This window comes from Papio anubis, chromosome 16, assembly GCF_008728515.1.
Source record: "Papio anubis isolate 15944 chromosome 16, Panubis1.0, whole genome shotgun sequence".
NCBI classification, from domain to species: domain Eukaryota; kingdom Metazoa; phylum Chordata; class Mammalia; order Primates; family Cercopithecidae; genus Papio; species Papio anubis.
The window spans coordinates 61992661-62020065 of NC_044991.1; the positions used below are offsets into that span (position 1 = coordinate 61992661).

At 46.2% G+C, this 27405-nt stretch overlaps 1 protein-coding gene across 3 annotated transcripts; it reads right to left on the reverse strand.

The window, feature by feature from the left end:
• Window positions 1–107: 107 nt before the first annotated feature.
• On the reverse strand, window positions 108–26862 carry GSS (glutathione synthetase). 3 transcript variants are annotated; one of them, XM_003904817.5, is made up of 13 exons: window positions 26778–26862; window positions 22857–22993; window positions 17330–17475; window positions 14326–14401; window positions 13883–14022; window positions 13108–13224; window positions 8344–8424; window positions 8163–8240; window positions 6975–7041; window positions 3590–3784; window positions 3007–3088; window positions 1068–1257; window positions 108–626 (listed from the first exon to the last, which is right to left on the reverse strand). In XM_003904817.5, the coding sequence occupies exons 2-13, from the start codon at window positions 22983–22985 to the stop codon at window positions 503–505; spliced, it is 1425 nt and encodes a 474-aa protein (XP_003904866.1). In that variant the 5' UTR covers window positions 22986–22993; window positions 26778–26862; the 3' UTR covers window positions 108–502. The 3 variants fall into 3 exon arrangements, with proteins under 3 accessions (XP_003904866.1, XP_003904867.1, XP_017800360.1); XM_003904818.4 differs by having other exon boundaries at window positions 17330–17428; window positions 26778–26806; XM_017944871.3 differs by lacking the exon at window positions 26778–26862 and adding an exon at window positions 25774–26741.
• Window positions 26863–27405: the final 543 nt, after the last annotated feature.

Consider the following 27405-nt stretch of genomic DNA (forward strand, 5'->3'; position numbering starts at 1 on the left):
GGAGACCCTGATTACAGAACAGTCACTTCCCTGCTCTAATACATCTTAAGTGGGCTAAGGTAGATTACAGCTCCCACCTCCCCTCTATGCACAAAGTAAGGAATCACTGAATCAGCAATGCAGTTTTATTTAAGGCAGAATTAGGGAAAGGCTATGCTCCTCCACTCCCCATCCTCCTACCACTCAGTCCTAGCCCAAGTCAGGCACTGGAACCTGCTGAAAAGGCTGATGAGGGGCTGATGGGAGTGGGGCAGGGTTCATGGACCTTTACCTCAGAGCAGCTTCCCCTCAGCTGTACCCACACCCCCAGGATTTGGGGGCCTCTAGATCTCATCTAAGGGAAACACAGCTTTTCTGGTCCTCAGATGGAGAGCTGGGGGAAGGTACCAGTATTTACCCTTCCATAAAGACTTTGGAGGTCTTTAGGAGGATACCCTTCAGGAGGGCTAGGAAAGGAATGACAAATATAGAGGATAGAAGGTCCCATGGCCTGGTTGTGCCCTCACACGGGGTATGGGTTGTCCAGGACTGCCACTCCTGCTGCCACACCACCATCTGCATGCTCGATGGCTTTGGTTCGAAGTAGGTGCCCCACGTGCTTGTTCATCACGAGTGTCTTTTCCTGCCTATAGAAATGGAGGCAGGAGACACACATCACCCGGACTCAGCCCCAAACCCAGGACCTTCCCTGGTCCCGTTGAGCAGTACATGGGTAACTGACTATACCCAAGAAAGTGCTAGGATTTTAGAGTCTCTATTCCTCTCTGGAGTCTCCTTCTAGTCCTAGATTGTCAAACCATGTGTTCTGAATCCTCTTGGTGCTATTTGGAGTTTGCTTCACGGTTGCAGAGGACTTCTCATCAGGGCTTCATCTGATACCCTGGTGAGGTGGGCAGGTCTTGTGTCCTTGGCCTCATTTAATAGATAAAGAAACAGGCAATAAAGCTAGGGATTGGCAGAGCTGGCACTGAAGCCCAGGTTCCTGACTCTTTCCAGTGTTCCCCTCTAGGCTCACTTGGCTGGCACTCTTACGAGCAGGTAGTGGAAAGAGCTTCTGATTCACTCACCTGACATAGACCCCAAAGATGCCCAGCTCTGAAATGCACTGGACCACTTGGGCAGGGCTGCCAGGCCGTAGCAGGCAATTCTCAAAAGGCTCAGGTTCGATCTTCTCCATGAGGATGTAGGAGGCCCTCTCCTCACTGTCCTTCAGCTGTTTCAGGGCCTGTACCATTTCCTCCCCATATAGGTTGTTACCTGCAATGAAACTGGCCAGTCACCCTGGACCCTCTGCCTACCTCCTCCATCCCATGCCCTCACTTTTGAGGCCACATGGGCAAGTCAGCAGCCTCAGTTCCTGGCATCCGCTCAGTGAAGCCAGGGCATATCTGGCTCCCCAGGAGGGAAGCTTACTTTGACAGGAGAGCCCTTACTCATGCAGTGAACACATCTTCCACTACACTGTTCCACCCTGGTTCACCTCCTACCTACAGCTGTTCCTTCTCAAGCTCCATTACTGGCTCCTTCTCTTAAATGCTGGGGTCCCAGGGGAATTGGTCCTCCATGCTTACTCTCTCCTCCATGTGCCTTTTCCCAGGGAGATCTCTCATATTCCTGAGGCTCCATCTATACCCTAAAAATTGTTAACTTCCAGTCGGGCGCGGTGGCTCACGCCTGTAATCCCAGCACTTTGGGAGGCTGAGGTGGGCGGATCATGAGGTCAAGAGATCGAGACTATCCTGGCCAATATGTAAAACCCCGTCTCTACTAAAAATACAAAAATTAGCTGGGTGTGGTGGCGCACACCTGTAGTCCCAGCTACTCAGGAGGCTGAGGCAGGAGAATCACTTGAACCTGGGAGGTGGTGGTTGCAGTGAGCTGAGATCATGCCACTGCACTCCAGCCTGGTGACAGAGCGAGACTCCATCTCAAAAAAAAAAAAAAAAAAAAATTGTTAACTTCCAAATCTTTAATGCAGGCTCCCTGCTTAGACACCATATGACTGGCCCCCAAACAAACTCAACTTGTCCAAGCAGAACTTATTACTTCTGCCTAAACCTGCCCCTCTTGGACCTTCCCACCCCCAATCAGGCAAAAGGCACCCTTGAGTCATATTTAACTCCTCCCTTCCACTATCCTCTCACTATCTAGGACATGTCTCTCCAGTCGGCCCCACAGTCATAGCCCTAGCTCAGGCCTCTACGTTGCTCTCCTGAACAACTGTATCAGCCTCTTCCATGGTCTCTGCTACCAATGTCTCCCCTCATTCCAGGACGTCTTCTACAATGCAGAAACTTTGTAAGTTTTGCGAGTTCCCAGCACTGCTAACCACTTGAGTCCTGGATCAATGTGTCCCTTCCAGGCTTAAAACTCTCTAATGGCCTCCCACTGCCCTTAAGATAAAATCCAATTTCTCAGTATATATTCAAGGCCCTTTATAATCAGGATGCAAACCATTTTTCCAGCCTAAATCTCTGTCCCCTCCCAGCTCCCCCTCCAGCCTCACCAGTTTCTCATTAACCTCCAGACATCCCACACTTCCATGGCCCAGTGCCTCGGCTTGAGGTTGTCCCTGTTGTATGAAACACTCTTCCTCCTTTCCATCTGGGAAATTCCTACCCACCTCTTAAGACAAAGATTAAAAACTTCCTCTCCTCTGGAGAGGCAGACATGACCCCTGACCTCAAGGAGTTTCAAATTAGAAAGGAAAACAGACATGTATTCTCTCCAATCTCCTAATATGACCCTACCCCACTTCCCAACAATCTACCCATAGGCCCCTCAGGTTGAAGTTGTCCAAACCCTTCAATGCTGGTTAATCAGGTTCCCCTGTGCTCCCAGACTTGGTCACAGGGTCTTAGGCAACACTGTCCAACATGTGGCCTGTGTCAGTTCCAATAGTATCCCCCATGCTTGGGACTGTGCTCAGAGTAAGTGCCCATGAGCACTGGCCACAGCCTGCTAGTCCCTTTCATTGAGGAGCCCTGCAAAGGGGGATCCACCTACCTCCACCCTCTCTCTGGGGCTTCAGCACGAACCGGCTAGGAGCAGCAAGGGCCTTGGCGATGGCCTGGTCCCCTTCTTCACCCTAGAAGGAGGCAGAAAGCAGTTAGCAGAAGTTTAAAGGCTAAAGAGGCAAGAGCTTAGGTCCAGCTGGTTGTGCAGAGCAGCATCAGAGGAGGAGCAGGAGGGAGAACAGCCATAAATTCCTTCAGGTGGGATGCTACTATCTGGATGACACTCCCAACAAACCCCCTGCAGCAACCGATGCAATGAGAACAGGCCTTTCTTTAGCAACAGCTCAGGGCTCTGCAGCAGGCACCCTGGTACGTTTCTTAGTTCTTGCTATCTGACTTAGTCCCTTCCCTCTGGTTGCCATCCTCATCTATACCTTTGCTGAGGGAGCTTACAATGGATTCCAGTCCCCATCCTTCCATTATGAGGCTGCTCTTCTGCTCAGAGTTCTAGGGGTTCTCCAGAGCATCACCAACCCTTGTCACAATGCCAGCTCCACCCTCCCCAACACATTGAACTCTAGGTCTCTGCCACCTACGAGGCCTGTGGTAGGAGAAACGGGCTGCCCACATACCATGTCCAGTGAGTAGAGGCCAGCAAAGGTGGCGCGGAGGCGAGCCACAGCCTCAGGCTGGCCAGGGAGCAACATCTCCAGCATGCCCGGCCTGCTCAGCTCCTGCTGCACCTTCTTAGTCCCAGCCAGCTGGGTGGCAATGTCTGGGCACTTGGCAGCACATGACCTCTCCAGCAGTAGACGTGCTTCCCAGTTCTGCAGAGGGAAGAAGACAAAAGGAATTCGACTTTATTTTACCTCAGCTGATGCTTACTGAACACCCATTAGGTGCCAGGTATCATGATTTATATCTTCACACTCATTATCACTCAGGATCATTATAACATCCTTGTGAGCCAGGTGTGATATGTTATAGTTATATATCATTGTGCCAGACTGTGAGCCCCCGCAAAGGCAAGAATTCCCCTATCTGTGGGAAACAATAGGTGTAAGGATGTAGAAAAACTGATGAGTAGGCTTGAAGGAGGTAGAACACTTGTCTATGTGCTCAGCTTCCCACTGTGTTCCATACTCCCTACCATGGCCTTTAAGATCCTTCAGGAGCTGGCTCCTGTCTACTTTTTCAACCTTGTACCATCCCTGACTCCTAGTCTCCATCATTCTAGCCACACAGGCCTGGCATTCCTTAAATCACAAAGCTCTTTCCCTCCTCAGGGCCTGCAGTGCTTTTCCCTCAACCTGAAACCCCCTTCCTTTTGGCTTTTCCTATGCATAGGTGGATCCTTACCATCCTTACATCTCAGCTCAATGTCAGCTTTTCGGAGAAGGCTTCCCTGTCCACTCTATTTAATGTGAATTTCCCATAATTCTCTCTTTTCACCCAGTTGTTTCACTGAAAGCAGTTACCTGAAACTAAAACACACACATGCATACATGCGTGAGCATGCACACACACAAGCACACAAACACACACACACAAATCCCAATTTTTTTTTCTATTTTTGTTTACTTTTTTTTTTTCTTTTGAGATGGGGGTCTTGCTCTGTCACCCAGGCTGGAGTGCAACGGCGCAATCTTGGCTCACTGCAACCTCCACCTCCCGGGCTCAAGCGATCCTCCCTCCTCAGCCTCCCAAGTAGCTGAGACTACAGGTGCACGCCACCACACCCAGCTAATTTCTGTATTTTTTGTAGAGATGGAGTTTTGCCATATTGCCCAGGCTGGTCTCGAACTCCTGAGCTCATGCAATCCACCCACCTAGGCCTCCCAAAGTGCTGAGATTACAGGTATGAGCCACCATAAATGACTATATTTTTGTTTACTTTCTGATGCCCATTTCTCTGACCAGACTGTGAGCTTCACAGCACAGGGCTCTTATCATTTTCCTCATTTTCCGTTGTATCTCCGGTGTCTAACACAGTTCCTGGCACTTTGTAGATGCTTAATAAATATTTGTTGTTGTTGCTGAATAAGGTGAAATTTGAGTGGGGTTCTGAAGGACAGGTAGAGCCTGTCAAGTGAGACTCAATAGGGAAGGGATATTCAGACTAAGATAATATGAACAAAGGCCTCAAGTGGGTGATCACAGGATGAACAGTTTACTACCACAAGAGCTGAGGGTATAAAAGGCAAGGAAGCAGCAGGGGATCATGCCTCCCAACTCTGGTTCCCATTCTCATGCAATGGGGAGACAGTCTTTCCTTGGCTCCAGACCACTGCAAACTGCACACAGCAGGATCAGGTCTCTCCTGTGACCCCCACCCAATGCTGTCCTTACTTTGATACTACTGGTTCACCTGCAGCACTTTCACCCGATCTTCATCAATAATCCCAGGAGCTCAACTACTAGTCTGGCATTCCACACAGAATGATAGGTGACCAGAACATCAGACATAAACCCAGAGAAATACTCCATTATGTTAGAAGCAGGAAAGCAAAACCAAAGATAAGCAAGGACTTGCCCAGGGTCACCTAGCAAGTCACTAAGCCTTCTAGATCTCTCTCCATGTCTAAACCTGCTCTGAGCTGCTCAGTTCTCTAAAAATGTCTACCTCTTGGCCAGGCGTGGCGGCTAACACCTGTAATCCCAGCACTTTGGGAGGCCAAGGTCGGCGGATCACAAGGTCAGGAGTTCAAGACCAGCCTGGCCAACATGGTGAAACCCTGTCTCTAGTAAAAATTAAAAAAATTAGCTGGGTGTGGTGGCGCGTGCCTGTAATCCCAACTACTCAGGAGGCTGAGGCAGGAGAATCACTTGAAACTGGAAGTCAGAGTTGTAGTGAGCCGAAATCGCACCACTGCACTCCAGCCTGGTCGACAAGAGCAAAACTCTGTCTCAAAAAAAAAAAAAGTCTACCTCTTTAAACACTACTTTCCTTCCTTGTTATCTCAAATTCTTCTAAGTTTTCTTTGTCCTGTTTTGAAATCTAGACCTATTTTTCCAATAGACAGTTTATCTCTCCTGTAGTCAGCAAGTAGCCACCACTGCTAACCACTTATCTAAAGAAAAGGATGTTCTATCGAGATGTCACCTCTGTAGAGCTTCCCTATACGGAGCTCAACCCTGAGGGGAGTCCTAAATGAATTACAGACCTAGAAGGAGCCCCCTCAGTTTTCTAGTGTAGCTCCCCCAGCTCACAGAAACAGACCTAGAAAGGGTCAGGAACCTGACCATCATCACACAGAGGCAGTCAAGCTCATGACCTCCAGCTCACTGCTCATGGTATTTCTAAACTTATTTCCTCCTTTATCATCTCCCAGCTGAGAGCAGAGCTTCTTAGCCTCTCCATGATGTGGATGTTAGGAGCAGAGGAGAAGAATGGGAATACCATCGGCCTGAAAGTCAGAAAACCTGGGAACTTCCTGTGGGGCCTTAGAGAAGCCTCTCCATCTCTTTAAACGTTAGTTTCTCCATCTGTATAATGGGGATAATTATATGCCTCACCGAGTGGTTGGGAGGGTTAAATGAAATAATGGATGTGGAAAGTAATGAAACTACATGGTAGGATAGCAAAATGAGGTGATATTACTGTCATTAACATGAATGAGGAGATTATAAAACTTTCTGATTCAGATAAAGGAAAGGTAAGAGTTGGCAGAAAAAAAATGGTCAGCAGTATGCTGGAACTGGCTTACATCAACTAGTGAGAGCTGATTGTTGTCAAACATTTGCCAGCACATCTCTGGAAACAGTGTAAATGGCTGAAGCTCTGTGGATTCCTGAGGATTCAAATTCTAGAAGACTGTGTTCAAATTCTAGAAGACTGTGTAGAGTGAGAGGTAGCAAAAGCCTTGAGGGAAGATAAGGAGGCTCTAGCAGCAAGCTCCCTGAGAAAGAAGTGAAGTGAGGACTTGGAAAACTCAGTTGTTATAAGCCCGAATTGGGTCTCTGTGGAGCTCTTGTGGGTCCCAGGAGGCAAAGAATGGTCTCACAGAAAATACCAACCTGTAGACTGTACTGACGAGGCATGTAGCCATCCCGGAAGTAAACCACAGCAATTTCCTGGCCATCCCTGGAACACAGGATGGAGAAAGCTGCTGTGTTAAATTATAACTGATATGTTCAGTGGTTCAATCTATTTCAGGGTGCATCAGGATGAATTTGGCTTTTTCAAAATTCAGCCCACAAGTGGGAGCCTGGTCAGGGGTTCATTGGAACCAGTGAAAGTAGATATCCACACTACCAGGGCTTCCACTGAAAACAGGGAGGTGTGCCATACGGAATACTTGAGAATATTCTAGATTTAGAGTCATTCTAAGAAGGCCAGAAGGAAAAAGAAGGTCACTAGAATCAAATTTGGTAAACGCATAAAAATGTTGGCTCGAAATTACCGAGCAGCAGAATCACACTGCCATGCGTAGTAAAACACACTTTGTATTTCCACTGCTTAAAGCAGCTAAAACCAGACTGAAAAAAATTTTTAATGGCGGGGGTGAAGGTGGAAATGAAAACATATAAAATGATGAGTCTGATTAAGGCACAGACTTTTAAAAACATCTTTTCCTTTTCTTTGACCTATTTGATATTGTCTAGTTTATCTGAAAAGTAAATTAACTACTTTGTTTTGTTATGATAAAAGCACATTTTGAAAAACAGTGAGTGGTGGTGTGAAATTCCATGGACAGTTTTTAATTTTAACAATCACCAAGTTCTAGGTCTAAATATATGTGCTGCAATGCTACCCAAATATGTAGCACTAAATCTACCTGGTGGTGGCCCCTAGAGAGGATAAGACTTGGCTTGGAACACAAAGTCGGGCCTGAGCTCAGACAGTGGCATCCAGACCAATCACAGAATGAGCCAGCTGCTCCTCTTCCTCCCTGACTGCCCAGCTCAGCTTCTCAGGCCTGACTTCACCTTACTAAGAGGGGCAAGAAAACTTTTGGGAACTTAGGGCATATGAAAACTAAGATGATCTCTAAGGAGACCCTGATCCAGAATGTCAACAGTTCTGATAGAAGCAAAGAGTGGCTGGCTTTCTCCAAAATTTCCTGGGAGGATGAGATATTTCAGAAATTATGAGAGAAGGAAGTAAGCCATCACATCTCCCCGAAGAAAGAATCATTTTAGGGAAGAGAGTGGCAGGATGAGCTTCATAAACCAGCCTTCCACTGAATTCTTGGGAATGCTTACACAAACAGCCTTCGGTCTTGGTCCAGAGACCCCTTTTCAGAGATATCTTCAAATGTTCGTCGGATCACATGGATGTTCCTGGGAAAAACGGGCAAGAGCCAGAGGGAATGGATGCTATGTTCTGAGTGTCCCACCCCCAGTCCTGGAGCCACAGGTAGAAGTCCCCCTTACCTTTACTTACCTGGCCAGTAGCTCATTTTCTATGGCACGCTGGTCAAATATGTTTCTTTCCTTCTCTTGAGCAATCAGTAGCACCAGAGCACTGGGGAAAGAGCACAGGTGGCCCGAGGCTACTATAGAACTTGTTCTTCCTTTGTTTCTCCCCTCAACCACCCCACCGCCACACCTCCTGGAATAAGAGTAAGAACAAGGCTTCCCTGAAAGAACAGATGTTCCCTCTCTCGGAAACCTTGGAATTACCTAAGGCATAGACACCTGACGCTATCACATATGAGTTCCTGAAAATAGAAAACTTCAAAAATGAAGATGCCTCTGACCCTTCTCCAGTGGGCCGATGAAATATTGTAATGATGTCATGAGTCGATGAATTTCTGTGCAAATTAAAATGTAGATTTAAAACCATCTCAAAAACCCAAGAAGCCTTTTTCTTAGAACTTAACATAATTCTAACATCTTTCTGGAAGAATAAACAAGTGGGAGTATTGAGGAACATTTTGTAAAAGAACAATGCAGGGGGTCGGGGGCTAATGGCTCTATTACTAGATTGTAAAGGATACAATAAAGGAGTGTGGTTCTTACACGAAATGGAACCCTACAGAAACCCACAGGGCCAACTACAAACAACTACATTATCTCTTGGGCCTCCCAAGATTCCTGTGATGTACACAGGGCCACGTTTGATCTCATAGTATTAATGAGATCACTAGGGCTTATGTGGCTTCTTCCTCTCTGACTATTCATATATTTCTTAAAGAGGCAGGGGCTTGAGGACTCAGGGAAAAGCTTATGCCAGGGAACTATCTGTTTGGCTGCCAGCTAACACATTTCCATTGTCAAAGATAGGTCCAGTCCCCTAACAGATTCCTAGGGTGAACGCTCAGCAGTACCAAACTCCATTTTTTTCTTTTACATTTTATTTTATTTATTTTTTTGAGGCGGAGTCTCCCTCTGTCACCCAGGCTGGAGTGCAGTGGCACAATCTAGGCTCACTGCAACCTCCACCTCCTGGGTTCCAGCGATTCTCCTGCTTCAGCCTCCCAGGTAGCTGGGATTATAGGTGTGCGCCACCATCCCTGGCTAATTTTTGTAGTTTGAGTAGAGATAGGGTTTCACCATGTTGGCCAGGCTGGTCTCGAACTCCTGACCTCAGGTGATACGTCCGCCTCGGCCTCCCAAAGTGTTAGCATTACAGGTGTGAGCCACCGTGCTCAGCCTACAAACTCCATGTTTGCTGTGACTATACTGCTTTGTGCCTGTGGCTTCTTCCTGAGACCTATGGAACCCTAGGCTTTGGCTTAGGATTCTAAGTGTATATTCCCTGACCTCCTCTACTTAACCTTTCTTGTCTATCTCTGCTTCTCCTGACTCTTGGACTAAACTCTGTTTGCCTGACTCCTTTCTGCTTAGCCAAAATATAGGTCTTAGTAAGTCCCCTCTCCTGGTCTGCCTGAAATCTCATGAGGTCAGACGTGACATTAAGCTGAATCTTGGCTTTGAGTTGAGTGCCTGAGAGATAAACTAAAAGTGGTGCACTCACAAGTCATCTTGCCCTGAGACTGCCCTAAGGGCCAATGGCTTTGCTCTTCACTTTGTAGCCTAAACTGTCCCGTGCATGGGTGAGGGTGTGTATGGGAGGGTGGCAGTTGGCCCAGGCTGGCCCACCTCCAAAAAGAGGCGGAGGAGGAAGGCTGGCAGCTGGAGGCTAAAGAGGAACTGCACGCTCCAGCTAATTAAGTCAGCCTGCCAACTGCTAAACAATCAGAACCGGGCTCAGAAAACATATTTGACCTCTCCTGCCTTCAGTTCTGAGCAGTTCTGAGCAGTCTGTTTCCTAGTAGGAAAGTTGTCAGCTAAGGAAGGTGACCTGACAATAGCATGCTGGCTGGGGGTGAGGACCCCTGAGTGCTAGTCCTGGCTCTGCCAGTGACTTGTAGTGTGTCTTGGTAATTGACTTGGGTAAGGCAATTTCGTTCCTTGGGCCCTGGGTTTCCCGTCTATAAAATAAGGGTGTTATGGCCGGGTGTGGTAGCTCACGCCTATAGTCCCAGCACTTCGGGAGGCCGAGGCGGATGGATTGCCTGATGTTGGGAGTTCGAGACCAGCCTGACCAACATGGAGAAACCCTGTCTCTACTAAAAATACAAAATTAGCCAGTCGTGGTGGTGGGCGCCTGTAATCCCAGTTACTCGGGAGGCTGAGGCAGGAGAATCGCTTGAACCTAGAAGGCGGAGGTTGCGGTGAGCCATGAGCGTGCCATTGTACTCCAGCCTGGGCAACAAAAGCGAAACCCCATCTCAAAAAAAAAAAAAAAGGGTGTTAAAAAGATCACAGTTCCCAGCCTTTTACCACCAGGAATCCCCTTTTCTTATTCTATTCATTCTAACCACAGGCCCTATGCTTTGAGAGTTTGTCTAAGTTGAAATTGTAATTCATTTTGCAGGCTTCCATTTCTTAAAAATTTTTTAAATTTTAAAAATCATGAGATAATTGATGAAAATTATTCTACTCTACCAATGCAGTTTTTCAGTCAATACTATGGGACCATATCTCTTAGAGGCAGAAAAGGGAAGTAAAGAGAACATAGGCTTTAGAGGCAGATGAATTCTATACTTACCAGTTGTGTAACTTTGGGCAAGTTATTCAAACCTCAGTTTGCTCTTGTATGAATTAAAATTAGTACTTGTCAAATGATAGCTATTATTATTATTTTTTTTTTTATTTTTATTTTTGAGACGGAGTCTTGCTCTGTCGCCCAGGCTGGAGTGCACTGGGGTAATCTTGGCTCACTGCAACCTCCACCTCCTGGGTTCAAGTGATTCTCCTGCCTCAGCCTCCCAAGTAGCTGGGACTACAGGTGCCCACCACCATGCCTGGCTAATTTTTGTATTTTTAGTAGAGACAGGGTTTCACCATGTTGGCCAGGGTGGCCTTGAACTCCTGACCTCTGGTGATCCACCTGCCTCGATCTCCTAAAGTGCTGGGATTAGAGGTGTGAGCCACCGTCCCCGGCCTATTATTATTATTATTGAAAGTACCACATAATGATCCACACAGATTTTTAAAAACATTTTTCAGATCCATGATCTCATTTAATTCTCACTAACACCCTTTTAGGTATTATTATTACTCCTGTTTTACAAATGAGGAAACTGAAGCTCAAGGAAGAAAAGAACTAACTTGCCAAGGTCATGTGCTAGGTCAGCAGAAGAGCCTATCTCACTCTCACAATGAGGGAAGCCAGTTCTGGCTCAGGTGTCACATAACTCCTACCTACCAGTGCCTAATTCTGGACACACGAGTATTTTCTGTCCACGTTATTGACAGGCTGGCAGGCAAAACCCTCTGCAGCGTTTGTCTGTCAGCAGTTCCCCAGCTGACCCATCATCCCCTGGCTTCACTCTCTTAAAATACAACCTAGCCAATATACTTGAAAGAATATTTGATGACTTCTAAATGCTTAGAGTCTGAGGTTTCTTAGGTCTTAGTGAGGCTTAGCAAGGACAGAGAGGCTCTCTTGGAGGTAAGAGCATGATTAAGAGTGCAGGTTTTGGAGAGAGGTAGACTCTGGGATCTGCCACCAACTCATCACTTAGCCTTAACAATTCACTTTGGTTCTCAGAACCTCAGTTTCCTCATCTGTAAAACGAGGCAGTTGAACAGTATTGACCTTAGAGAGCTTATTATGAGAATTCAATGAGATCCTGTTTGTACAGAGCTTAGCACAAGGTGTGGCACTAGTAAGTGTACATTAAGGACTATTAATGCTATATTAACATTGCAATAACTGTTAGTATAGTGGCCCCTCGATGATCTGAAAATCACTTACCTAACATCTTCACTTGAGAAATAGGAAGAAAGCAATGCCTCTAAGCAGTTAAAAAGGATACCATAAAATTCCGTAGTCAAAGCTTATGCATTTACTCATCCAAGAGGCCCTCGCACTCTTCAGACCCAATCATAACAATCTGGATCATTTGCTTTCCCAAACAATAGCAAATCGGAAGGGAGGCATGGGCATGGGGGTGGAGGATTCCAAATTCAAGCACACCGACAACAGTCAAAAGTAAGAGCTGAGAATTGGGAAACAAACAAGAAAACTAGGAAGAAAATGAACGAGAGGCCAGGCGTGGTAGCTCACACCTGTAATCCCAGCACTTTGGGAGGCCGAGGTGGGCGGATCATGAGGTCAGGAGTTCGAGACCAGCCTGGCCAACATGGTGAAACCCCGTCTCTACTAAAAATACAAAATTACCCGGCTGTGGTGGCATATGCCTGAAATCCCAGCTACTCAGGAGGCTGAGGCAGGAGAATCGCTTGAACCTGGGAGGTCGAGGTTGCAGTAAGCCGAGATTGCACCATTGCACTCCAGCCTGAGCGACAGAGTGAGACTCCGTCTCAAAAAAAAAAAAAAGGAAATGACTAAGAACTTAAAGGCTAGCAGTCAGAGCTATTAGAGCTATTAATGCAGGCAAACAGCCTTGCATGCCTCTCTAAACCTAGGTAGCACTACTGTATTACAGCAAGCTGCAATTGTTGACAGTCATAATGACGACCTCCAGTCAATAAGAAAAAGTTAAATCATAGTCAGCATCTCTTCTTATTTAAGAAGGAAACCTTAAAATAATTTTGGCATGTAAAGGTATAAGTTTCTATTCCTAGAAAAATCCCTTTATTCTCTAATGATGGCTGGCAAGAAAAGAAGTTGCTAAACCTATGAATGCTGAAACTAAAGCAGGATCCTCCTGCTACCTTTTCATACCCTTACTTGGTTGAGCCGTAGAGCTCCCAGGCTTTGGCAATTCCCAGGGCCAGTCCCTTGCTGGGATTATTAGAGAGGATCTTGCCAGCTTCTTTGGTTTTACTCAGGACACTGAGAACATGTCTGTTGGAAGAGAGATGGCTATTCAGTAATTGCATGGACCTGGAAGCCCCCTCTGCCCATGACCTCATAGATATAGCAACATGACTCTGAGAATCAGCTGAGCACTGAAAAGCATGCTCCCATCACATTCCTGGAGGATCCACTTCAGGCTGGAATATGCTGGGCTGCCCTAACCCTGGCCCCTGGTGTACATGCCTAGAGGAGACCTGGGAGCCTCTGTCCCCACCCCAACCTACCCCAGCCTCCCATTGAGCTGGAATCCCTTACTCTGGGCCTCCAGGTGCTGTCTGGAATCCTGCTGCAGACCATCTAAAATCATTGCAATCTGGAGCATCACTGCTGTCTAGAAATGGATACTACCAGGCCCAGCCCCCAGACAGAAGTCCCTGCATTCCTCTCTCTGGGGCTCTCAAGATATTGTTCCTTCTGCTTGTACAATGTAGGGACAGGATTAGATGAGCCATGAGGTCCCTTTTCTCCCTGACATACCAAGGATCTGATTACAAGTGGAAACTGCTGTTGGGATGGTCAGGGGTAACATGTGACCCAGGGCCCAGGAAAGCACAGTCATAGCTGGAGTTCCCCGGCCTAGCCAGTAACTGTACACCCACCAGCATGTCACCCCACAGGTATGCCTGGGGCTGCCCAGGGGACCCACCGGTGCACAGCTGGGGTCCGGGAGGCCAGGCCCCCAAAACTGGCAGAGATGGTGTTGATTTCGATCTGTTTCAGGGCTGGGGAGCCATCTGTGCTTCGCTGGAACATGTAGTCTGAGCGATTCAGGCCCAGGAACACAGTCTGTGGGGAAAACTGAAAGCTGACAGTATCTGCCCAGGGACTGACTCTGAGGACCTAGCCACAGAGCACACAGGTACCATGAACTCTACGTAGAGATTAGAGGTACCAGCAAACACTCCCAAGCCCAGTGGGATCATTCTTCTGGTCATCCTCGAATTGGTCACTGGGATAAACCCAGTGGGGACCAGTGACAGGCAGAGTCCCATGGGCTGAGGGCCTGGACCAAATTCTTCTAGCAAAACAGAAAACAAACAGAGATGGGAGGGGCAGCTTCCAGACTGGAGTAAGGCTGGGAATGGTTACCTGGGCAATGCCCTCTTTTAGGACTTGCTTGTGTATGTCAAAGAGACGAGCGGTAAAGTCATCCTGTTTGATGGTGCTGGAGGAAGGAATACAGAACATTTTGCAGGTTTAATTGGCCTAAAATTTCAAGGAGTCCCATCCCCACTCATTGACTCCTGAATCCTCTCTGAGTCTACTGACCAAAACTTGAATGTCTGCCCCAATCTGGTAAAGAACAGTGGCTAAGAATCCAGCTCCAGACCTGGGTTCAAATCCCAGCTCTACCACTCACTAGTAGGCAACCTCAGGGAATCATTTCACCTCTCCGTGTCTCAGTTTGCTGATATATAAAATGGAGAAGAATATAATTAAATTTATATCATAGGATTGTGGTAAAAAGTCAGTAAGATATTACAGTCAAAGAATTGAACATACTGCTCCGAAGAAGAGCTAAAAAATGACATGATATACCTATTCTACTTGAATAGCTCTGATGGTTGGCAAGCCTTCTGGTTGACCTAATACTAACTCTTCACAGCTTTTCCTACACTCTGCGACCTCCCAGGGTGAGCCTTCTCCTCCTCCTCCATGGCAGCCCTCAGAGATTAGAAGATAGCAGTTATGCCCTGTGCACCAATAAGATTTTTCTGACCCAAGCTAAATATCCTGGTTTGTTTTTTTTTTTCTTCAACTAGTCCTCATATGATGTGATTTCCTCAGGGAAGCCTTCCCTATCTGAGTCACATCCCCCTGCTGTGTGTTCTCACAGAACTAAAAACCACTGCTTTATAGCACAGACTGCAGTTGCAATTTTACATTTTCTTTGTGTGATGATTAGTGTCATCTCTCTTGTTTGACTGTAAGCCTCATAAAGGTAGTGGCTGTGTCTATGCAGGCTCATTGTCATAGCCCAGTATACTGCCGTGACATGTGACATGCGTTAGGGGCCTATCCAGTATGGTTTTCTGGAGCCTCAACAAGAGCCACAGTAAGAAGGAATCCACAGGTAATTAACATCACACTTACTGCCCTTTGAGATTCAGGGTGGATTCTGCATACCTGCTCAAGCCTGGCTCACCTTGTTACAGAAATGTCACAGGAGACCAGTGGGGGAAGCCAAGTAGCCCAGGCCTGCCCTGAAGTTCCTCTGCTCCCCAGCCAGCTCTCTCCCACTGGTGAGCTCCCTCATGCCAGCCCTTGGTTAGGAGGAGAGTCCCAGCTGGGCTTCAGCCTCCAAGGAAGTTGGGACACACTTTCCATTTTCTGAAGAGGTGCTCCCCTTCATGTGCTGTAGGGGCTCTTCTCCCTTAGGAACTAGGGTTTATATGTGTATGAGAGGAGAGAGGAACAGAGAAGGCAGGTGTCGCAAAGATGAGCTGCAAGTCTCCTTCATAAATGCATCATTAGGGTAAAGGTCATAAGCCAGGCTGCTCACGTTTCCCACAATCCAGGATCGCAGGTACAAAGCTGGGCCCATTCCAAGAAACAGTTCAGGGGCAAGGTGGTGGGCAGATTCATACATTCATGACTCATTGGTTTTTGGCTACAAGTCAATGGTTTCCAAGCTTCTTACCATTATGAGCCCTTCTCATATTCACCCACACATTTTAAAAAGATTTTATCTGTAGCAAAAGTCTAGTTTCTGTTGAAAAATTAATCAAAGACATGCAATTACAGGTTGGATATTCCTTATCTGAAATGCTTGGGACCAGCAGTCTTTCGGATTTTGGAAGATTTGCATATACGTAATGAGATATCTTGGGGATGGGACTCAAGTCTAAACACAAAATTCATTTGTTTCATATATACCTTATACTCATAGCCTGAAGATTATTTTACACAATATTTTAATTAATTTTGTGCATGAAACAAACTTGACTGTATTTTGACTGCACCTGTCACATGGCATCAGGTGTGGCGTTTTCCACTGGTAGAGTCACCTGGTGTTCAACAAGTTTTGAATTTTGGAGCATTTCAGCTTTTGGATTTTTGGATTAGGGATGCTTAACCTGTACGATATATATATATATATAGCATGTATATGTAAATACATAATATTTATAGATATTTAATTCTACAATGAATATATACATGTATTATTACTTTTTTTGAGATGGAGTCTCACTCTGTTGTCCAGGCTGGAGTACAGTGTTGTGATCTTGGCTCACTGCAGCCTCTGCCTCCTGGGTTTAAGCAATTCTCCTGCCTCAGCCTCCCAAGTAGCTGGGATTATAGGCGCCCACCACCACACCCAGCTAATTTTTTTGTATTTTTAGTAGAGACGGGGTTTCAGCATGTTGGCCAGGCTGGTCTCGAACTCCGGACTTCAAGTGACCCACCCACCTCGGCCTCCCAAAGTGCTGGGATTACAGGCGTTAGCCACCGCACCTAGCCTATATATATATATTTAATTCTAAAATAAACAAAGAAATTTTAAAAAATTGCCCCAGAATCTGAAGAAAAAAGAAAGATCAAGGGAAAGAGACAGAGAAGGGTGGATGGGCTGAACCATTTCAGAGGTTGCTTCCTCATGCCCTGAGTGTGGCCCAGTCTGTACCCCATCCCATCCAAAGATGAGAGGCCTGAGGTGACAAGAAAGGGTCGCTGCTTAGGAGAAGTAGAAAATCTGACTTTAACCCAATAACCTTCCCTACCTCTGTTCTCCTCCAAAACTAGGCTGACTTTCCCTAATTCCAAATGGAAATATCAGTCTTCAAAGTAGGGTGTCACGGATTACAGAATGTGAACAATGAAAGGGATCTTGGATTTAAGTCAATCTCTTCATATTTCAGATGAAGACATCTTAGGCCCAGAGGAGGAAAGGCAGTGGCTTGAGGCCATAAAAATAACTGGTTGAGCCAGGATTAGAAGCCAGCTTTCCTGACCCCTATGACTTTTTGTTCTTTGGGGGTACCTTTCCTCTATCCCAACAAGTCAGCTGACACAGTAACACCTCACGGCTCTGCAATCTTCCAGTTCCTTGGTTCTGGCGGCTCCTGGCCCCCCATGCTTCACTGCCCCCTACCTGGAAAGAGTTTGCTCCAGGAAGGCAGCGTTCTGGCTGACAGCATCCACTAGCAGGTTGAAGTCCATCTGCACAGCATAGGCTTGCTCCAGCAGGGCACTGGGGACCAGTGAGGGGAAGAGCGTGAATGGGGCATAGCTCACCACCTGTGATCAAGAAGAGTGAATGGGACAGGGCAGGGCACCTGTGAACGGGCTCTCTTCCTGCAAATGGAATCCCGTGGAAAGTCTGGCCCACATTTACTGAGGACACACCAACTGTAGATTAGTGGTTACCTCGGGAGGAGTGGAAGGGGGAGAGGGGAACACAGAGAGCTTCCAGATTCTCTGATAGTTTATCTCTACATATTAGAGAGATAGAAGCAAAAAAGCAAAAAGCAAATAACAAAAAGAAACCCACAAGTTATTGAGCACTTACTATGTGCAAGGTATATTATTTTAAATACTTTACATAGATTCATCATTTAGCCCTGTGAGGAAGATACTATTATTATCCACACTTCACAGAGAAGGGACCTGAGACAGAGAGGTTAACGGATCCAAAATTATATTCAGCTAGTAACTGGTGGTGGGATTTGAACCAGGATGGTTAACAGATCCAAAATTTTATTCAGCTAGTAACTGGGGGTGCTGGGATTTGAACCAGGATGGTTACTAAACACAACACACACACACACACACACACACACACATATGGAAGCCTGCTCCTTGCTGGTTGATGTTCAAGCCCAGGCCCCTCCATGCATGAGTTCACACTCCAGTCTCCTTGACTTGTATTATGAAGCATTCCTGAGTTTAACCTTTGAGTTAATATCAGTTTGTCATTATGATGGTATAAGTTTATGGTGTTAGAACTTGGTATTTGTATATTTATTTTTAAAGCACTATTTTTTTCTTTTTTGAGGTGGAGTCTCACTCTGTTGCCCAGGCTGGAGTGCAGTGGTACAATCTTGGCTCACTGCAACCTCCACTTCCTGGGTGCAAGCAATTCTCCTGCCTCAGCCTCCCAAGTAGCTGAGACTACAGGTGTGTGCCACCACACCCAGGTAATTTTTGTATTTTTAGTAGAGATAGGGTTTCACCGTGTTGTCCAGGCTGGTCTCGAACTCCTGACCTCAAGTGATCCGCCTGCCTCCGCCTCCCAAAGTGTTGGGATTATAGGCATGAGCCACCATGCCCAGCCTATATATATATATATATTTTTTTTTTAACAGATAATACAAATACATGATACAAACTTCAAAAGAGACATAAGAATACATAGTGAGAAGTATGTCTCACTCTCATTCCAGTCTCCTGGGAAAAAGACTGGGCCCCAGCCACCCAGTTCTCCTCCCCAAAGGCAAATGACAGACTAGTGTCTCACACATCCTTCTAGCCATCTTTGTATTGATATATATGTATACATATATATTTTCTCTTTTTTTCAACCCCACAGCAAACTATACTATATTGTGCTTTTTAAATATTTCCTTATATGTTCAAATAGAGCATTTTCATTATTTTTAATTGCTGCATAGTATTCTACTCTTTGGATATACCGTAATTTATTGAATCTAGTATATAGGTGGTTTCTTTATTTTCCCATTACCATTAATGTTTCAATTGGTATCCTACAATATACATTCTAGATATTTTTGTATATGAGAAAGTCCATATATTCTAAATTTCTAAAAGTAAAAACATCAAGTAATTCAGGCAAATCTATTTTAAATTTTGGTAGATAATTCCTAAATTACCCTTCTCAGCATCTTTTTTTTTTTGGAATGGGGTGTTACTATGTTGCCCAGACTAGAATACAGTGGCTATTCATAGGTGCCATCATAGTGCACTATAGCCTCAAACTCCTGTGCTCAAGCAATCCTCCTGCCTCAGCCTCCCAAGTAGCTGAGACTACAGGTGTGTACCACTGCCCTGGCCTCAGCATCTAAGATAAAACTGAGGAAGGCTACTTGTGAGAATAAGGTTTATTCGGCCTGAAGCCTTTATGAGTTAGAATGGGAATGACTGCAGATTACATAAGGGGTGACCTAATACCCTGAGTAGCTATGTGATGACTACAGGAGCAATTTCCTTGGCTTTAACACAGAAAGCTCTGCCGCCCCCAACAAGTCTAATCTTGGCCTGAAAAACTCAGAGTTTTTCTGCTAAGACATCCCTCTGCCTCTGTCCCAGGACTCATTACGCCCTCCTGAATTTAGGATCAATAGTATACAGCTGTTCTCTATTATCTACAGGCTAAAGGCTGAAACACACAATCTTCTCACTTTTGATAGAGACAATAACATAAAATAACATTACTAGCAGGGTGCAGTGGCTCATGCCTCTAATCCCAGCACTTTGGGAGGCCGAGGCGGGCAGATCACAAGATTAAGAGATCGAGACCTTCCTGGCCAGCATGGTGAAACCCCATCTCTACTAAAAATACAAAAATTAGCTGGGTGTGGTGGCGCATGCCTGTAGTCCCAGCTGCTCTGGAGGCTGAGGCAGGAGAATCACTTGAACCCAGGAGGCGGAGGTTGCAGTGAACTGAGATCGTGCCACTGTACTCCAGCCTGGTGACAGAGTGAGACTCTGTCTCAAAAAAAAAAAAAGAAAGAAAGAAACATTATTCTACTGTTTTAAAAAAACTATAGCACGTGCATGACAAAATTTTGTTTTGTAGCCAGGGAAGCAACAGCGAGTGACGGGAACTGTGGCAAAAATAAGAACTTGCATCTTCTCTAAAGGGGCAGCCAAAACTCTGCTCTAGCCAATTGTTGTCATGCAGGAAAGTAGGCTAGAGTTGCCAGATGATATAATTTTTCAAAACAAGTTGGGTTGCTAGATGTTTTTTTAATTTCATGATTTTTTTTTTTTTTTTTTTTTTTAATGTTGGCTCTGACATTTTAAAAATACTCTGGTGAAAAAAACTGTTAACAATGCATGCCCCTGGTCAGGGAAACACTGGCTGGAGGAAGGGGACTTACTCTGAATTTTGCACCCTGTTCAAATGCATTTGAATGTATTAATTATTGTAAAAAACAAATTAACTCCCCAAACATTGCAGGAGCCAAATATTCAGGCTGGATATGGCTAGTTTGCAGCTCTAATCTGCAGGATAAAGTTCACACTCCTCCTCCACCCAGTAGCTAAGGCCCCTTGGCTGTCTGATGCTGGCCTGCCTTCTTTCTCACTATATCCACTTATGCGCCCTGCATTTCAGCTGCATTCTCTTGAACACTTTTTTTTTTTTTTTGGCTTTTCCTACTTTTAGGTCCTTGCTATGCAGTTCCTTTTCCCTGTTTGTCTTTTAAGGTCTAGTTCAAATACCACCCCTCAACTCAATCATCTAATCATAATGAATTACTCTTTTTTCCAGCTGTCCTATATAGTATCTCAGGAAAGGAAAAAAAGCATGGATGTTCAGAGCATGGACTCAGGAGCCAAATTCCTTGGGTTTACATCCTGGCTCTGCCAATTATTTTACCATTTAAATGACTTCAGGTAGGTTACTTAGCCTCTCTGGGGTTCGGTTTCCTTACCTCTGTTGTGGTGAGGAGTCAGTGATTCCAAAGTGTTTAGAATAATGCCTGGCACATAGTAAATACTCAATAAATGATAGTTAACATTGTGTAGCAGTCTGCCTGTGTTTCCTCATAGAGCTGACATTATTTCATTTTGTTTTGTGGTATGTTCTCTAACGAGACCAGGAGCTCCAGAGGCTAGGACTCTGGCTGACTCACCTCTCTGTCCTCAGTGCCTAGAATGGCACAGCATAGAGCAGGCATTTGGTAAAGATTTGGAGTAAAATCTCACACACACACACACACACACACACATACATTTTCTGACTTTTTTTCTGGATTACAAATGTCACTGTGGATTGTGCCTTTTCTAGGCTCCATTAACTCCCAGAAAGACCAACTGCTGAATCTTCACATGGTACCTATTGATTAGCAGAAGAAACAAAAGCTTGGAAGGGAAAATGCTTCATCTTAGATTCATACCAGTAATTCACAAAATCTAGGTTCACAGCCCAAGCAATTCTATTCCATACCGTCAGCCTGCCTTAGGTGACAGACATTGTCATTTACTTGGGCCCTAGCAAACGATTACTGAGTGTGGACTCCACCAGGCCTGTATTAGGTTCTGGGCACACAGAGACAAAAAAGAATGGGGCTGATTAAAAAAAGAAAAGATGTTGGCAGCTCTTTAGTCACCAATATGATCTTAAGGTGTACTGTTAAGTTTTTTTTAAAAAGTGGGCAAAAGGAGGCTGGGCACGGTGGCTCACACCTATAATCCCAGCAATTTTGCGGGGGCAGAGGCCAGTGGATCAGTTGAAGTCAGGAGTTTGAGACCAGCCTGGACAACAGGGTGAAACCCCGCCTCTACCAAAAATACAAAAAAAAAAAAAAATTAGGCATGGTGGCACATGCCTGTAGTCCCAGCTACTTGGGAGGCTGAGGTGGGAGAATTGCTTGAACCCAGGAGGCAGAGGTTGCAGTGAGCCGAGATTGTGCCATTACACTCCAGCCTGGGCAACAGAGCAAGGCCCCAAGGAATATATTTACTTGTTACTAGTTACTTGTTATGAATCAGCCATCTGAAAAGATCAACAAGAAACCAAAACACAGGCTGCATTAGGGTAAACTCTTGTACCCTTTGAATTTGAACCACGAAAACGTCTTGCCTAGTCACCAAATTAAAAAAGCTTTATTTTTTCCCCCCTAAGGATGAGATTTTAAAAAGGTGTGGTTTGGACTCAGCAGTTCTACTTTTACGTATTGACCCTGGAGAAACACTCACAAAGGTGCCCCAATAGACATACACATGGATGTTCCCTATAATGCTATTTATGGTCATAAAATCACGAGAGAAATCACCTAAATAGACATGAGTAGAGGGAAGCTAAACTGTGATATACCCACATCTGGAATACTATGCCTCAGAATGAAGCTGACCCTAATGGAAGGCATTAGAAAGTTCTAAGACAGACTATTAAATAAAAAACCAAAAATATATCATAGAATAATATAATTTATTCTATGATAGATATCAAATAATATTTGATAATTATCAAATAATAGTTTGTTTTTTAAAAAAGACATATTTCTCTATATACATATCTATATATATAAATGCACAGAGAAAGGCTTGAAAAGATATATCACAAACCAGTTACAGAGAAGGTAGAGTGATTATGGGATCTTCAGTAATAGCTCACTGGGCAAAGTGCTTCACGTGAATCACCCTCTAATTCTCTTACCAAACCAGTGAGGTAGGTCCTATTATTATCCCATTTTTATACCTGAAGAAACTGCAGCTGAGAGTAATTTGCCTAAGTCACACTTCAAACCCCATATTTAAATTTGATTACTCCAGCATGCTGCTTTTTTACTTTCTACTTCTACAGATCCATTTTAGTTACTGAAAAAAATAAGGCAAAAGAGATACAGTCCCTGATGCAAAGGAAAGACCCTCAGCCTGGCTGGGGCCAGACAGTGGGCCATGGTGAATGCCGTGGGGAGGAGCTAGGGGCTTACCTCCGAGGAAGTGGGCTCCTGTGAGGTCCTCAGCAACACTCCCTCAGCCAGGGCGCGGTCCACGGCCTGCCGTGCCAGCTCCTCTAGCTGCTGTTCATCCTGTAAAAGGCTCCCCCAGTTGGTGGCCATCCCAACACCTGCAAAAGATGGAGAGAAGAGAGTTGGCAACAGATGGCCTGAAGCCCAGCAACCACCGAAACTGGCTGGTGGCCACCCCCAACACAGCAGGACCCTGACCTCTGTTGGAAGGGAACAGCGTGGTATACAGGAATGAACACTGGCTGCTTCTAGCTCTTAACAACTTCCATGTGCATGAAATAGAAAGCCTGACAAAGCATTTCCATTGCCACTCTCTCTTTTGATTCCTAACACAATGGCATTATTCTCACAGTAAGGAAGCAGAGGCTTGGAGAGGTGAAATGACTTGCCCGAGGTGATGACTGGTATAGCCTGGACTTGAACCCATGTCTCTGGACTCCCAGCCTAATGCTCTTCATTGGAGAAAGAAGCACTGATATCAGATGTGACTGGGGCAAGTTCCTTCCCCTCCCAGAGCTACAGATTCCCTAACTGTGAAACAAGAAGAATGGGTAGATCAGTAGTTTCCAAACCTGGCTGAACATTCTGGGGAGCTTGGGAAAGAATACAGATTCCTGGGTCCCATCCCAGAGACTCTGATTCAAGAGGCCTGAAGGGAAGGATGGGTTGAGGCTTTGTATTTATTTTTATTATCATTATCATTATTTTTTTTGAGATGGAGTCTTACTCAGTCGCCCAGGCTGGAGTTCAGTGGCTTGCTCTTGGCTCACTGCAACCTCTCCCTCCTGGGTTCAAGTGATTCTCCTGCCTCAGCCTCCCCGAGTAGCTGAGATTACAGGCATGTGCCTGTAAAACATTAGCCACACCTGGCTAATGTTTTGTATTTTAGTAGAGACGGGGTTTCACCATGTTAGCCAGGATCGTCTTGATCTCCTGACCTTGTGATACACACCCCTCGGCCTCCCAAAGTGCTGGGATTACAGAAGTGAGCCACCACGCCAAGCCGAGGTTTTGTATTTTTAACAAGTTTTCCTGGGATAGGAGTCACTGCAGTACACTATTAATTCCCTTCAAGCTCCAACAACTCATGTCAGCAGATCTCAAATAAATTACATGGGAAGGGGGAGGGAGCTCTTCGTGGAATATCATGAAATGCAAATAAGGTGAACTCCTCCCTTATACTAACCAGAAGGAATCTTAGTAGCAGGAAATGATTACATTCCATGTATGGACATTTATTATCAAAGCACCAAAAGACAGAAAATATTTTTGAGAAATCACATTAGCAAGATGGAAATCGCTGAAAGCCAAGTGTCCAGTGTAATAGGAGGAGTTGTCTGATTGGTTGCCCAGAGACATACAGAGGTGTACAAACTCACACCCTGGTACTCATTCATTTTTCAGCAGGCCTCAGGAGTTTAAGATCTGGGTAAAAATCTGGAAACACCGTCATTACTTTTGTTGTGCCCTGTTGTCATTTAACAGAACATGGCTGCCCAACTCAGTGGTCCCCAGGAAGGAAGTTAGAGAATAATAGGAAACCTCCATCACATTCAGCTCTATCCCCCTGTCCCCATGACAGAGCTAGTGCTAGGCCAATTATGAAGGTCTGCCGGCCTCAGCACAATGCTTTGAAAGAATGTGCAGGTAACCTCAGGAGTGTCCTGATATCTCTGCTGAGTGAGACATAGATGAGGGCAGGCATAGTAACGACCAAGGCTCAAGTCAGACAGACAGACAGACCTGGGTTTGAGTCCATAATAATATGACTTCTTTCTTTCTCTCTCTCTTTTTTTTTTTTTTTTTTTTTTGACGGAGTCTCGCTCTGTCGCCCAGGCTGGGGTGCAGTGGCGCAGATCTCGGCTCACTGCAAGCTCCGCCTCCTGGGTTCACACTATTCTCCTGCCTCAGCCTCCCGAGTAGCTGGGACCACAGGCGCCCGCCACCACGCCCGGCTGATTTTTTGTATTTTTAGTAGAGACGGGGTTTCACCGTGTTAGCCAGGATGGTCTCGATCTGATCTCGTGACCCCCGCCCTCGGCCTCCCAAAGTGCTGGGATTACAGGCGTGAGCCACCGCGTCTGGCCGACTTCCCTTTCAAGTAAGACTGCTGTGTGGATTAAGAGAAAAATCAGTGTGAAATTTCTCAAAAGCAGCTCTATACATGAGACCATTTTTTGACTATACTCTCTTTACAGGTAGGAGGAGACTTGTCAGAGGTCACACAGAAACCTAGTGGCAGAGCCAGGACAAGAACCCATTACTTTGACATTAGAGTAATTAAACCCTCCATGAGCCCCCATCATTCCACAATTCTGGAATTCCGACATCTGTTTGCTGTTGGGCTTTTATTTAGTTGGCAAACACTGATTTGCATTTAATGCCAGTCCCTTGACTAGGTACCAGGGACACGGAGAAGGATAAGACATAAAAATAATCACCATGGGCCAGGTGTGGTGGCTCACATCTGTAATCCCAGCACTTTGGGAGGCTGAGGCAGGCGGATTACCGGAGGTTGGGAGTTCAAGACCAGCCTGACCAACATGGAGAAACCCCATCTCTACTAAAAATACAAAATTAGCCCGCCGTGGTGGCGCATGCCTGTAATCCCAGCTACTCGGGAGGCTAAGGCAGGAGAATAGCTTGAACCCGGGAGGTGGAGGTTGCGGTGAGCCGAGATCTTGCCATTGCACTCCAGCCTGGGCAACAAGAGCAAAACTCCGTCCAGAAAAAAAAAAAAGAAAGAAAAAAAATAAATCACGATGAAGGTGCTAAGTGGGCCCTTTATTTTCTCATTCTACAGCTTCAACCCTCCCTTTGCTTTATTTGTTTTGCTGATGACATTCAAATCTACATCTTCACAGCAATACTTTCCTACCTTCAAACTAGAATATCCAATTGCTTCCTGCGAGTCTCCACACAACCAGAATAGAATTTGTTGTTGTCTCCCACAAATCTGCTTCTCCTCTGATGAACCCCACCCAGGTACCCAAGCCCTGAGTACTTCTTTCCTACATCTCACTGTCCGCAAATCCTGTGGATTTTGCTGCCTAAGTATATAGTACTTTGAATTCCGTTATTTATCTCCATTTCCAGTGTTTGTAGCCTAGCCCCGGCCACTGTCATCTCTTCCCTGGGCACGAAACAGATTCAGAGTGAGGTATCTTCGGTGACCAGGATACGTCGGCCTCTGTCCCCCTTCCAGGCCTTGGCACGTGCTGTCTTCTCTTTGGAACTCTCCCCACCACTTCTGATCAGGGTTCGCGATTTAGTTCCAGAAGCCGTCCCTGTTCTCCGCCCTGGGCTTCTACATTCTACAGCCCATCACTTTTCCCGGCACCGCGGGAACAGTGTTTGTCTTGATCACTTCTCCATCTAGTGTTAGCCGCGCTTAGTACTGTATTCATTCATTACATGAATGAATGAAGAAAGAACGACGGGCCAGATCACCGAAAGCCTCAAAACGCCCACAAGGAAATGGGTCGGACTTTATCCCCAGGACTAGACCAGAGCCTAGAAAGGCCCCGAGGCAACCACACGGTCGGCTGCCCAGGCTGGCCCCACTACACGGGCCCGCTCGCTTTCACCCTGGACAAAGTTTGTCCCTATTCGCTCCCCGTTGTAGTTCTAACTGGCTCCAGTCTCACTGGCCCACTGGCCCCGACACTGGCCCGATCTAAAGGCAGGAGATCCGGAAAGTCTGGGATCAACGCGCGCCAGCCCAACCCCCTCAAGAGACACTAGTTTCCCCGCGCATGCGAAGGGTTTCAGCTACAAGATCTCCCGGCCTCCGGAGTTCAATCCCTCGCCAGACCCCTCCCTCACATCGTCCCCCCCGAGGAAACGTGACCCGTGCCGGCCGCCGTGGCCGCGCCAACCTACTCGTTCGCCTTCTCTCAGCGCACGGTTCTCTCGGCACTCGCACCGCTACCCAGGCTCGGGGGGCGGGGCCTCGATGCGACCCAGTGCGCTTGCGCGGACCGCCCCGGGCCGGCTTAAAGAGTAGGGCGGGGACAGAGACCCATATCTTTGGCGCTGAGTCGCGGCTAGGAAGGGGCAGTCGTTGAGAGGGCGGCCTTGGCGTTAGGAGTGTGTCGGCTGCACCCTGGCGGACGGACCTTGGGAAGGAGGGGAGGGGACCGTCGGGGTCGGCGGGGAGCTACGGGTATGCATAGCTCTTAGAGCGTCAGAGCTGGCGACGTCCAGTGGAAGATGGGGAAACTAATGCTCAGAGCGGGACACTCACTACCTCAGGGGCATACAGTTGATAAGGGTGGGGTGGCCGTGGTAATGGAGGCCCCAGGGAGGGTCAGGGGCCCGTAGTACGTCAGGGGCTGAACCTGTATTAGAACCCAGGCTTGTTTCCCAGCGCAGCTGGGTCCCAGAAAAATCCCCCTGATTTTATCTATTTATTTTTTTAACCTGGAATAGCAGCAGGGAAAGTATTAGAGGCAAAAGGAAAGGATTTTCATTTTTCCAGGAATGCTGAAGTCAGGACTGTTTGAGGGGA